Source organism: Anneissia japonica, unplaced genomic scaffold, assembly GCF_011630105.1.
Source record: "Anneissia japonica isolate Jap-2015-1 unplaced genomic scaffold, ASM1163010v1 scaffold10057_len72246_cov111, whole genome shotgun sequence".
Lineage (NCBI taxonomy): Eukaryota > Metazoa > Echinodermata > Crinoidea > Comatulida > Comatulidae > Anneissia > Anneissia japonica.
The window spans coordinates 52,300-66,116 of record NW_022722086.1 but is presented as its reverse complement, the minus strand read 5'-3'; the positions used below and the strand labels follow the sequence as shown (position 1 = coordinate 66,116).

Sequence of the window (13,817 nt, the reverse complement as noted above, 5' to 3'; positions counted from 1 at the left end):
CAATCAAAGTAATAAGTATGATTTAATGTCCCTGTACTGCAGTAAATCTTAAAATTACAGTCCTTTTGTAGTGAACAAAAATATGTTTACTTATCAGATGCGTAGTTTTCTCTTGTTATACCAGCAGTCACTGCAACAACAATGACAGGTCCAATCCATCCTATGAACCGACAGTAAGTGAAGCGCTTTGAATGATCAGCAAACGGACGTTTGATCTTCATGAATAAATCCGTTGATATAATCAACATCCAGGAGAAAGCTGCCAAAAGACTGTAGTGCAGAAAAGCTGCAAGGACATTGCATGGGATCTGTGAGGACAGAATGTCGATGTTAAATTGTTACCGTACTTCCAAGACGTTATTTGCTTTTTCAGCAGTAGTTAGAAAAGCCATTGTTTTTGTTATTATTTTTTTTCTTTTTTTCTTCCACGTCGTTTTTCCTATCTTTCTGCACTTGCGTTTTCCGCCCGGCACTTTGGTTACTTTCCATTCTTGGATCTTTCCATTCTTTGTCGAAGCATAGACCATTATATCAAGGATGTACTTCCTAATATTTAGTGTCTAGAGTGGAGTGTGTTGTGAGGGCCAATTAAAGTGGCTTAAGAGCAAACACTCTACACCAGATATTTCAAAAACGGGTAAACTGATCTGAATGAAACTTTGAGAAAGTTTAACTTGTCAAGTTACATGGAAGAAAGTATTACGTTTTTGTGACGATCTAGTTTAAATCACGACCTCCAGATAAGTAGCCTAATGTCTTAACCACCCAAATTACTTGAGGATTTTTTTTGGGGGAAAAGAAATGGGAATGTACCGGACATTCAATACCGTACTTATAACAAGCCAGGTAGGGCGGCAAACATCAATTCGTATTATTTCTCCTGACGAAAATACACAATCGGAATAGCATTGCAGTACCCACTGCTACTTGAGAATCGGATTCACCACTAGCCACCAATCGCAAATCTCGGTTGTCTAGTAGTTAAGATATCAGGCTTGGTACCTGGAGGTCGTAGATTCAATTCCCACCCGAATCACTAGTGATTTTCTTTCGCAAATATTTGGGATTGTACTGAGCATTCAACAAGTCTGGTAGGCAAACCTTTTGTATTATTTCTCCTGACGAAAATACGCCATCGGTAAAGCATTGAAGTACCTACTGCTACTTTTTTTTATATTGTATTCATCAATAGACTACTAAGCGCATGCTCGGTGGTCTAGTGTTTAAGACAGCAGCCTAGATACCTGGAGATCGTGTGTTCGATTCCAACCCAAATCACTTCGTTGGTTTGATTCCGACCCGAATCACCTGCGAAAATTTTTCTCTTAAGCAAATTGGCAGCAACTTTATGACAAGCTAAACATGGCTATTGGGTTAATCTGGAATGCAATTTTTCATTAACTACACTTATAAAATATTAGACCTGCATAGGGTACCATTTCTGTTTCTTGTAATAAATCGTGTGAGCTATAAAACATACGTTTTTAACGATGCGAATTTTTAAATCGGCATTTTAGCTTGCCCTTAACCAGGCTAGAAAAATCAAATAGTTGAAATACTTCAGTTGAAGTGCGCGTGATTTATTTGCAGTCCTCTAGTCAAATTCATTTTAAGAATACGAAATGACGTGATTTCGAAGTTTTAGCTCGTTTTAAAAAAACCGGATTGTCATTTTTTTGAAGTGCCGATAAACACTGGCATTTTTGAAACATCGAATGCATTGGAATTAGAGTTCTAGTATTCATACAACCCAATGGTATTTCCATTATGAAAGACTAGCATTGCGTTTAAAAGAAACCCCAGAGTCGGACATTTTTCTATTCTATACTTGTTGAGGCTATTGGGTAAAAATACGAAGACATACCGATTCTTTTGCATCAACTTCGAGTAACAAAAAGAAGCAATTGACACAAAGTAAAGCGATGACCAAGTGGCGCATGATTTTATATCTCTCAGAATTTCTTAAATCTCTGAAATACAAATAACCAAAAGTTTGATTGTTTACTACTCAACATTATTTTCAAAATGAATGATTTCCTGAACTATAAGCAGAAAGTAGGAAAATGTATACAAAAACATAATATTTTGAGTACCGATCGGGATATCCGAGTCTATGTAAAATGATTCGCTTGCCCTGCTGCATATAAGATACAAATTACCAATGATTTTTTGATCAAATTTTTATCGGATGTTGAAAATTAAAGCTATGTCATATTTTAATTTCATGATTAATACGAACATAAAATATATAATATTTATTCAAACTTACCTGAAAATACAGATAATGACGAGAGTAATTATGAGAAACAAACTTGAAATTGATAACCCAACTGTTGTAAGCAAAGACAAAATGTCGTTCTCGTTTGTCTAGAAAATATTGTAATAGGATTAATACTGAGGTTCTTAAACAAGCGTGTATTTTTAATCCTTTACTTATATATCCATAATTTCCTATTTGTTTAGTACATACCGGTACCGGCTTCGGTTTCATCAAAATGACAAACGATGTCAGATGATCACATACACACGTCACGCCGTTCTTGACATAGTTTTCATAGACAGTTTTACAGCCCTTCATTGACCATTTACTTAAAAATATTAACATTAATCAACGATTGTGAACAATATTTAACGAAAATCAATATGTAAATATTGAGTCAACAAAGCATGTTCAATCAATCTACAGTATTTATTCTACCGTTTCTGTTATTTACTAAACTTGCTGACATACATGCTTTTGTCGTTTATAGGCCTATATGGTAAAATGTTAATTTATTTGATATAATCATGTTGCCATTGTTATTATGCCCTGAATTATATCTCCAAAAAAATGTTCATTGCTGTTAATGTAAACATGTTGTGCTTTTAAATTGTGTTGCTTTATACTGAATAAAATAAAAAATTACAAACTCATTTTCAACACAGATTTTGTATTTGATATATAAAAATTTATTCCGTGTTCAGTAAATTTTTGCTGTCTTCTAAAACTATTTATAAGTATTCAAATTACATACTCAAATACTACAGGGAAGCAAAAACGCCAATCTATTTTGTTAGGCCTACTGTTGTAATATTTATTACCATTATTATGTTATAATAATGTAAGAATATTTACTTACGCTGATATGACATTTTCATCTTGTGTATAGTAACATACCGGTACCGGGGAAAGACTCGCACTTTTACCATTTTCTGTACTATTTACCTTCATACATATTTTGTTAAAAGAAAGTGATGTTAATTTAAGTTATTGAACAATGCCCATGATGCATGACTGATGTAAACAAACTGACAAAATTCCTGCCTGAAAAGGTCTTGCTTATTGGTTTCAATGTAAGTGAATTAACTTGCATGTGTCGTACTTGGTTTTTAAGTTTTTTACAGCCAGCAGCAAGTAACACGCAAATTAGTGGGCAGTGTAACACTTTAAAATTTAGTGTCTATATCCAGGAAGTAGAATGTCTTAGTCAATCAATCAATCAATTAATCAATCAATCAATCAATCAATCAATCAATGTGACATTTATTTCACCATGAGCAACAGAAAAAAGAAAACATACAATACTATGGCGAGGGACCAGTTTAGAAGCCTATGCTTGTCTAAATGGTCCCTTTTAACAGATACAAAGACTAAAAATTAAAACACACAAAAAAGAAAAAAATATCATAAAAGTACCTATTGATATCCTTTTTTCAGAGTTTACTAAAAGTCTTATGAGTATTTGGTGTTTTTAGTTTACTACTATCAATGTTGTTCCATAAGTACATTTTGATAATTTGAGATGATTTCCTTTTTAAGTAGTTTACTAAAAGTCTTAATAGTATTTGATGTTTTTAGTTTACTATCAATATTGTTCCATACATGCGGACCATGGATACAAATTGAGAATTGGCTTTTAGTCAGCCTAACAAACGGAATACGAAGCCTATTACACTGTCTTGTCCGATAGTTATGAACATTACTTTTGTACTGAAATAGATCCTTAAATACATTTTGTAACATTTCATGGGTGTGTTTATACATAAAACATCCTACTTGTACCTTATTAATGTCATAAATATTCAAAAGATTATGTTGATGAAATAGTGGTTCAGCATTGCATCTATATGGTGATGATGTAATAATACGAATAATTCGTTTTTGGAGGTTATATAGTTTAACAAGGTTTGAGGGATAGTCATTTCTCCATATAATATTACCATACTGGAGGTAAGGCGAAATTAGTGTATTGTAAAGAGCGAGTAAAATATTTGTAGGGAAAAACTGTTTGACTCTGCCAATTACTCCTATCGATTTAGAAATTTTTCTTGCAACGAAGTCAATATGAATTTTCCAGTTAATATGTTCATTAAAAATTATACCCAAGAATTGAACTTCTTTCTGTTGAGCTATTGCTTTACCATTGATTTTAAGAGGATTGTCAATTTCAGGGCATTTCTTCTGAGTTGGACGGAAAATTATATAGTTATTTTTTTGCCAATATTTAACAATGGTTAACTTGATGGTTAACAACATATCAAGATTGTCTCTTGATAGGAAAACAGTCGTATCATCAGCGAATGACACCGTTTTAAGTACATTACTAACCAAATGAATGTCGTTAATATAAATTAGAAACAGCAAAGGGCCTAATACTGACCCTTGAGTTACTATTGAGGAAGTCAATATGAATTTTCCAGTTAATAATAATATGTTCATTTAAAATTATACCCAAGAATTGAACTTTTTTCTGTTGAGCTATTGCTTTACCATTGATTTTAAAAGGATTGTCAATTTCAGGGCATTTCTTCTGAGTTGGACGGAAAATTATATAGTTATTTTTTTGGCAATATTTAACAATGGTTAACTTGATGGTTAACAACATATCAAGATTGTCTCCTGATAGGAAAACAGTCGTATCATCAGCGAATGACACCGTTTTAAGTACATTACTAACCAAATGAATGTCGTTAATATAAATTAGAAACAGCAAAGGGCCTAATACTGACCCTTGTGGTAGGCCACATGTTATGCCTGAAAGATTTGATTCATTTGAGTTAACGATGACGTATTGTTTCCTACAACTGAAGTAACTAGATAACCAATGTAAAACAATACCTCTGATTCCATAGTAATGTAGCTTTTTAAGCAAAATATCATGATCAATAACATCAAAGGCCTTAGAAAGGTCCATAAACACACTGATTAAGAATTTCTTATTTTCAAAATCCCGCCGTAATGTTGGCGATAAGATCCATAATAGCATCAGATGTCGAATGGTTTTCACGAAACCCAAATTGGTGATCGTTGAGGATAGTGAATTTATCTAAAAATGAGTATAATTTGGAATACATAATTTTTAAGTATTTTAGAAAATATTGGTAAGATAGATATGGGTCGATAATTTGTGAAATCATCACGTTTACCTTTTTTTGAAAATTGGCAATACTTTAGCAATTTTCAGGTTATCAGGTACGATTCCTTTTATAAACGACTGATTGATAATATAAGTCAGTGGTTTTCAAATGGATAATGCAGAGCCTTTGACCACTTTTGACGTTATGTTGTCAAAACCCGAACATTTGTTGGAATCTAGATTTCGTATAACATCCTGTTCTACAACAGGTGTTAAAAAGAATGAGGGGCAGCGGTTGCCAGTCAAGTAGTCAGATGGCGCAATTTGAACAGTAGGCGGAATAATTGATTTTACAACCTTTGGACCTACGGTTACAAAATAATGATTGAAAAAGTCAGTAATATTCTGACTACCAGTAACACGTGTATTATTATGATAGAAGGTATCTGGAATAGCAAGTTGGGTTCCTTGAGGCCTTATCACAGAGTTGATAACATTCCATGTTTGCTTAATGTTACCTTTGTTTGTTCAAATTTATTAATGTAAAACTGTTTTTTTTTGGCAATTCTGCACAGGTTAATATATTTGTTTTTAAACCGAGTATATATTATTTTATTATTCATGTTGGGGTTCTTCATATACCTTTTATATAGCACATGCTTCCACTGGCTCGATTTTACCAAGCCAGGGCTCATCCAGGGTTGCTTACATCTTTTGGTATTACGAGAATTATTTCTATTACAAATATGTTTATCATGTACACTTCTATAAATGTTATAAAATCAGTTATAAGCATCATTTGGATCACTTTTTTGATAGACCACAGACCAGTCTACTAGAGTTAAAGCTTCATTGAAAGCATTCAGAGTTCGTTAATTAAATACATTTTTAGTTTTATATTAATATTATGTCATTGCTCTTAGTTGATTTGACAGGACAACCGATGTGGAATATTGGAAGATGATCAGATATGTCAGTTATTAAAACACTTGATACCTGTAGAATATTATCATCAAATAAATTAGTAAATATGTTATCGATCAAAGTGGCAGAGTTATCCGAAATGCGTGTAGGTTTAGATATAAATGGATAAAAAGTGTTTGCCATAATATTTTCAATAAATTCACTAGTGGGGTTGTGACAATTATGATTAAGTAAGTTAATGTTATAATCACCCATTATATAGCACTTTTTTATTTTCATTGTTTATCTTTATTATAGATTATAGTTTATTCAAGGGCAGATGTAAAGTGATGTACATTTAAGCCAGGTGCTCTATAAATAATACCTATGATTACATTTTTATTATTTTCGTTTATGATTTCAACAAAGAGGGATTCACAAGCATTAACATCAAGAGCGAGATTAGGTCGTGGGATGAATTTTAGGTTCTTATGTACTTTGATTAAGCCTATCTTTAGAGTGAATTGTGTAATTACTAATATGGGGAGTCACAGATGTGGGGTTAAGCCAGGTCTCAGAAATTCCTATAATAGAAAATGTATGATTTAATGTGGATAAATAGTGTTTTAGATCATCGATGTGCTTAGAAAGGCTTTTAATGTTCAAATGGAACAATGAGAGTGCCTGAGATGATATTTTTTCAGAAAAATTATTAAATTCATCCTCACCCATATATTTACAGTTTTCTAATGTATTGGAATGCTCTTGTAGATAATTTCGTGTTGGGTCTAATTGATCATCATATTTAGTATCGATGACATTTTCAATAGGATTGAATTTGGTATTTAATGATTTGCTCGAGTTCACTAATAAAATGGGGTTGATATTAGGTAAGGTAATTTCAGTACTATCTAAATTATTAAATGGGAGGGATTGCCATCCTACAAGATCAGTGATGTATGATTAAGTTTATAAACATGAATAATTGCGATAGTTTCCAAGAGCATTTAGTCAAGATAGTAAAATGTACAATTATCGTAACACCCACAAACTTTAAACTGAGGTAATAATTGATACAATAGGGCACTGATAAAGATCCATAACAAGCAAAATAAGTAACAAATGAACAAATAGGTAAAATAATAAACAGCAAGACTTGATCAATAATGAAATTCAAAAGGAGTTATCAGTAGCGGCTCCCAGACATTACTTAAAGATACAATAATAAGTACATAATTTGCAGGCTAGATAATATGAAAAGAGAATGAAGATGACAGTATGAACTAATACACGGTATCAGGATCTCCCGGCCAGCAGCATTAAATTGTACTATTCAGTGCGAAAATCAAAAGGCTGACCATTTTTCCTCCACTTTCCAGCAAAGAACTTCAGTTTCGTCGTGAGAGAAAAGCATGCGACAGGGTTTGAATCTATGACATGGAATTCAAAAGCAAACATTCTATAACAACAAAGCTTATCAACTGTTATTTTGTAAAACTGAATATCTCATGGTGGTATTTTGTTTTTAATTTACCCATCTTAATTTGTAGTTTAAAATAATATAAAATATATTTAAAATAGTTACAATTATATATGTTTACCTTAATTACAGGAAAGTTAATTTCAATACTTTTAACTTGTATTATTTCATTGTTTTTGTCATAAATATCCATGCTCACAATATCAGAAGCACTACTTAATTCTTCTCCACTGCAAAATAATAATACAAAATACATTGTTAAAAATGAATGAAATGTATTAGACAAAAAGGTTGACACATTTTTATCAGAAAAAGTCAACAAAATTAATAATTAAGGATGACTTTCTGTCAAAACTGCTACACTGAAACATCGAAATATTATGAAAAAGCAAATATAAAATCTCGACTGGTTCCTCGATTAAACAAACACTCCATATACGGTTATAAAGGGTTAAAGGTAGGAGAATAACCAATAACTTGCAGCGTAATTGTGCTGAATTGCGTATGGGCGTGGTCCGTGACTTTCTAGCAGCCATCAAGAGCTGAAATGAATCATCATCGGGGTAACCCCCCAACTCTTCCGAAAGAAGACTTCTACCAACCGAACCATGGGCGAAGAGCGATTGGAACCACCGCCGATGTTAAGGCTGTAGTAGTATGTATGTATATGTATATGTGCGTAAATGTATACATATATATACATATATATACAAATATATACATATATATATATATAAATCATCAAAGAAAGGTAAATATATATATATATACACACATATATATATATATACACATATATATATACACACACACACACACACATATATACAAACTTTAGGTAATTATTAAACTGCGAAGAGCCAGTCTGGCCGAAACTGTTTTCAACATTATCTACCATGTATATATTAATACGGTAAGTTGTAATACCCCATCTGTTCTATGCAGCGAAGCAATGTACACTCTTGAACGTAACTTACGAAGTTTGCAGAGATATGGATTCATCAAGAACAGTTTGATTTGCAGAGACTTTGAATGGTCCGTCTATAGAATAAGAATTTAGAGTTTACTTGCACCAGGTTATTTAATCAAGGCACTAACATTAACAAATTCACCTTAATTCAATGAAATATGCCTATTTCGTATTTTTAATAATGCGTCTCATTTAGTTTTAAAGATTACCCAGAGTTAATCTAAAAATGCTCTCATGTCTTAGTTCGTTTACTAATAGAAACATATTACTTTGAGTAACATGTACTACTGATATATTTATTTGTCCATAACGTTTATACTTTTTTAATTAATATAGATATCGATACTTTTTCCGTCTGCGTCAACTGAAGCCGATAATGTGACACTATCTGGGTCAGAAGATAAAGCAACGTCGGAGACTTCTGTTCCGTCAAATGTTAGGTGAACTGCAATATAAATATTAAAACATTATCTGCGCAATCTATTATTTCTTGGGTTTTCGTACAGGTTACTTACTTTTGAGAAAAAAATATCATGTTGCAATGCGCAAAACAGCAGAAAATAAAAGTTTAAATGCTGTCATAGGTAAGTTTCTAAATGTTTAACTCAGCCCCAACTACACCAAATAGTCTCTACATATGTATATGTATATATGTATATGTATATATGTATATGTGTATGTATGTATGTGTGTATGTATGTATGTATGGGTGTATATGTGTATGTATATATGTATATATCCATCTATGAGGGCTCGTGAGCTCTCATGGATGGGGTGAGGGGGGGATCTCCTACTACTAACTATCATTTTACTATCCAGTTCAAGTGGGTCCTTGAGAGGCCACGACGTGGGTCGGGCCCTTCTGTGCTACACATCACTTTATTAAACGCCTGGAAACGATAACTTTTCTATAATAATAATAAAAAAAAAAAACAACAAATAGACCAAAATGCCACAAACTCTTTGGCAAATTTATTAGAAGGGGTCAGTCCAACTACGACATGGAGGTTTGACAAGATTATGTAACACCTGTGTGATTTCTTGAAAAACGTAATAAATATAAATAATAAATATACATTTGATTGGCTGACTGACTTGTTAAAATATTAATAGGCATGGTCCTTCCTTTCCACTGGTGCAACGACGAGTCATAGGACTCTGGGCCGAAAAAAAAAAATCTTAGGAGCACCTTGCACATCAGTAAATATTTCTGCTCACGAAGTGACCGGGGAGCGTAACCCCCATATTGTGTGACTAATCCACACACATTTGCGTGCAACATATATATCAGGTCTATGCATATGCATGTGCATTTCATTAGCTTAATCATGAATATATGAATATATTAATCTATGTTCCATTAATGTAGCTTTGCCAATATAAATAAGTATTATCAAACAATCATTCAATCAATCGTTTCAGGGGCGGGTCCAGGACACACGGGGTCTATCTATCCCAACCCCCAAAAATGGAGCAAAAAGTCCAGAAAGAAAGGAGCATGACGTCACACCGTAGGCCAGCTCCAAGCCAATTTTGTTAAATGTCAGTGGTCTCCACTACTGCTAAACAAAATTATTTCTCTATATCCGCCCCTTATGGGTGGATGGGTATATTCAGTGTAAACACCAAGGATAAACTACAAAAGTCTCCAGCATGGTTATGGCTAATCATTTATGATTAGGGCACCTTTAAGTGGCCGGAAGTGGCACTCATAGACTTAAAATGCAAGTATAATTTTCTTTTTAATTTCATTTTTAAAACAATTGGCAAATTTAGACTGACTGGCGCACGAGAACGCATTAGTCATTACGACAATATACACCGGGAGACAATCCCCTCTTTTCCGATTAGTATATAGCGTTCTTTAACTTGCACACAGGCCATAATGCACACGGGACCAACGGGTTAAATGTCTCATCCGAAAGACGATACGCTATCGTAATTTGCATTTCAGCCCTCCGTCTGAAACACAAGGAGAGCAGCGATTAGAATTGATTACACCACCTCCTTCCTAAAGCCTCTTCCAATTACCATCTTAAGCCGGACACTCACTGCGTCGTACGACGGTTGCACGACGAATCCACATTTGCTTCCGGCGAGCGACAGACGACGCAACGCCGTCTGCTGATTGTCAGTGGCAATCTGAACGGATCCTCATTAAAAAGACGATCCATTTAAGTCCGCGTCTTCGCGTGCGTTCTTCGTCGCGTTGCCGTCGCGTCGCCGTCGCACGCAATGAGTAACCGGCTTTAGAAGACCTAAAGAATTTATCCTCCTAAAAGTTAAAACTGAACGGTCCAAAAAAAATCATCTTAAATTTTGGTTTGTTTCAGGGCTGGTAAGAACTCCATGCACAGGCTAATGCTTTGTTGATTTTAAAATAAGTATTTAAAATACTACAATAATCTCACTACAATAATTAGAATTATAATAATAATATTAATAATGATAATTAATAATAATAATAATAATAATAATATGATAATAATAATAAAATAATAATAATAATAATAATAATAATATTGATTTTAATATTGGTTGCCTTTTTGCCCTTTGAACCTCTTTCCTTTTGCAGTTTTTGTGATGTGGGTCCTTTTTGTTACAAAAATGCTTAGAATTTGATTGTTTGGATTTTTCTGCTTGAACACTTTACTTTTGCAAAATTCAACCCATTTTGAGTGTTTCAATAAAGAATGATTTGATTTGATTTGAATCGAAGACCTAAGAAATCTCCACGTTTCAGCACACACAGTGGCTACCACCACTTTATGCAACTGAGCTAAGCTACTTTGCTCCCTGGTTATAAATCTATATATGGTACCATTCCAACATTTAATAATAGGCTCTATTACAGTAAAACTTTTTAGAAACGGACAAAAATTTACTTCCTACTACCTCTAGATCACTTTTTCTTCAGGTCATTAAATAGGCTTGAAAACATTAATATGACGACGTTTAAGTAACAAAATTTATTGATAGTTTTAATAAAGTGTCACTTCGATACCACAAATTATGTTTTTCTGAAACACGATAAGGCCAATCTGAATAAAATGACCATCGTACTTAAAGGTTCAATCGACGATGTTGCAAGCGTTTATCATCCGAATATCCGAATTATTAGTAGGCCTATAATGTATACAATAATAATAATACATACGTACAAGAATTTAACGTGTTGTGTACAATATCATTACATGTATTTAGAAATAGGCCCACTATTATGGATATCCATGCATTTAATTCTTTATTTATTGGATTGGATTTTAAGGTGGGTAGGGATGCAGCTGGCCGGGGCTCGTATGTTTATGAAAATTAAAAGGAAATACATTGTCAAAAGTGTCGTATTATTAGATTGCTCGGTAGTAGTAAGTAGGGGTCCATGGCTTTTTCGGGACACATTTAGTAGTGGAGGAACTAAGCGTTTCCCCCGAAAGCACACAGGCATTACATAACTGGTCAAACCTCTGTAGTAAAAAGTTGAAGTTGGGGTATAGTTGAAAGAATCCCTTCTAATAAATCTGCCATAGAATGTATTGATTGTGGGATTTTGGTCTATTTAGTTTTTCGGAAACTATAGAAAAGGTTACAATATTGTCAAAGCGTTGTAGGAATGTGTGTAGTATTAGTAGTAATAAGGGCCCACGTTTCGCCCAGAAAGCACATGCATTACTTAAGGCTTGGTTGTAATGTGCTAGGTAGTAGTAGGAGTCCACCCCCACTCCGAGAGCCACGAGTTACGCAACTGTGTCCAATTTATATTAATACGGTATGCCATAATTGGACTTTACGGGATAATGTATGAAAAAATACACCTTTTTTGATATGTTTTAACTGCAAAACATTATTCAGCAACGGAAGAGATTTTTAAACGATACCAAACACGCCAACTTTTGGAGATTTTATATATTTATTTTAATTTCATATACCGGTACATTTTAGGTATATTTTGCGGTTAATTTAAAACAAATAACACCTATTTATGAATTATGTCCTATTCTTGTTTGAGTGACAATAGTTTTTACATGTCTAGTTTTTTGCCTGACTAGACATTATTTAGAAACTAAAATCATATCTGTAGCTTATTTAGCTCCAATTTTGAGGACATTTTAGCTAAATTTTGGAGGCCATTTTGAAAAATGGCGGCCATTTGTTTACAAGGTGAAAAATCAAGTGTCAACAGGGCTTAGGGTGACCAGGAGGGATTAATTTGGATATATGGCTATGTTGACTGTTTCTAACATTCCACTCCGCCCAACTTGATTTTTAGGCCTCTTTTTTAAATTTTTTTCCCAAGTCTAATAGCAATGGTGATAGTGATTGTAACGGTAATGGGAATGGTAAATGCAATTTTAATGTTTATGATAATAGTAATAATAGTATATTAATAGTAGATAATATAAGAATTATTATATATGATAGGATGATAATGATGACGACATTACTACTGTGACTGTGGCATCGAAGCCACAGTCGCAGTAGTTGGTATCGTTATTATTTCCATCGTATTACAAATTTTATAAGGAAAAATTAATTTTTAATCTAACACTTTTACATTTTAATGTGATAGATTTAATCGTAAAATATGCGTAATCACTAACCTTGGATAGTAAACGTACAATTATCATAATTCCCTGACGGATCCGTAGCGGTAAAATTGAACTTGTGTGGCCCAATTCCAAGATCATCAGGAAATGTTTCATTGGGTTTAGGAGAGATGGTAGGGATATCCCCGGAGTTGTCAGTTGCATATATATATTCACGGACTAGTGCTGTCTCGTAAGAATTTCGTAGGACGCGTTAAGAATGACAAAATATTCTCTGTATCTACTGGAACCGAGCCACATAGCTTGTATTCCACTATTTGCATTCACACCTGGGCTGTGTATATATATTGGTTTGGCTCTGTAATCATTAGTGGTCGTGGGACTAGTTTGGGCCCTACATAAGCTGGTCGAACGTTTCGTTTGGGTCTATACCCTAGCTGCACTGATGAGGCCTGGAAGGCCGAAACGGATCCGTCTGCAGATATTGGGATTCCTTCCAGTGGATGCTTAGTTTATTTTGTCATTCTGATCGGATTTTCTCTACTGTTCCGTTTTAATATTAAATAGTTTTGAATTATGTGGCC

General features: G+C 33.6%; 1 protein-coding gene across 1 annotated transcript in view; it reads right to left on the bottom strand.

Moving 5' to 3' along the window:
- Window positions 1-13,415, bottom strand: part of LOC117111773 (adhesion G protein-coupled receptor L4-like) — a 16,897-nt gene extending 3,482 nt beyond the window's left edge. The window contains exons 1-9 of the mRNA XM_033254767.1: window positions 13,288-13,415; window positions 9,036-9,134; window positions 8,697-8,760; window positions 7,841-7,949; window positions 3,120-3,205; window positions 2,471-2,588; window positions 2,270-2,367; window positions 1,865-1,970; window positions 91-308 (exon numbers count right to left, since the gene is read on the bottom strand). Of these exons, the coding sequence (XP_033110658.1) occupies window positions 91-308; window positions 1,865-1,970; window positions 2,270-2,367; window positions 2,471-2,588; window positions 3,120-3,205; window positions 7,841-7,912 (698 nt within the window). The 5' untranslated portion in view covers window positions 7,913-7,949; window positions 8,697-8,760; window positions 9,036-9,134; window positions 13,288-13,415. The remainder of the gene's footprint in view (window positions 1-90; window positions 309-1,864; window positions 1,971-2,269; window positions 2,368-2,470; window positions 2,589-3,119; window positions 3,206-7,840; window positions 7,950-8,696; window positions 8,761-9,035; window positions 9,135-13,287) is intronic.
- Between the last annotated feature and the right edge of the window lie 402 nt (window positions 13,416-13,817).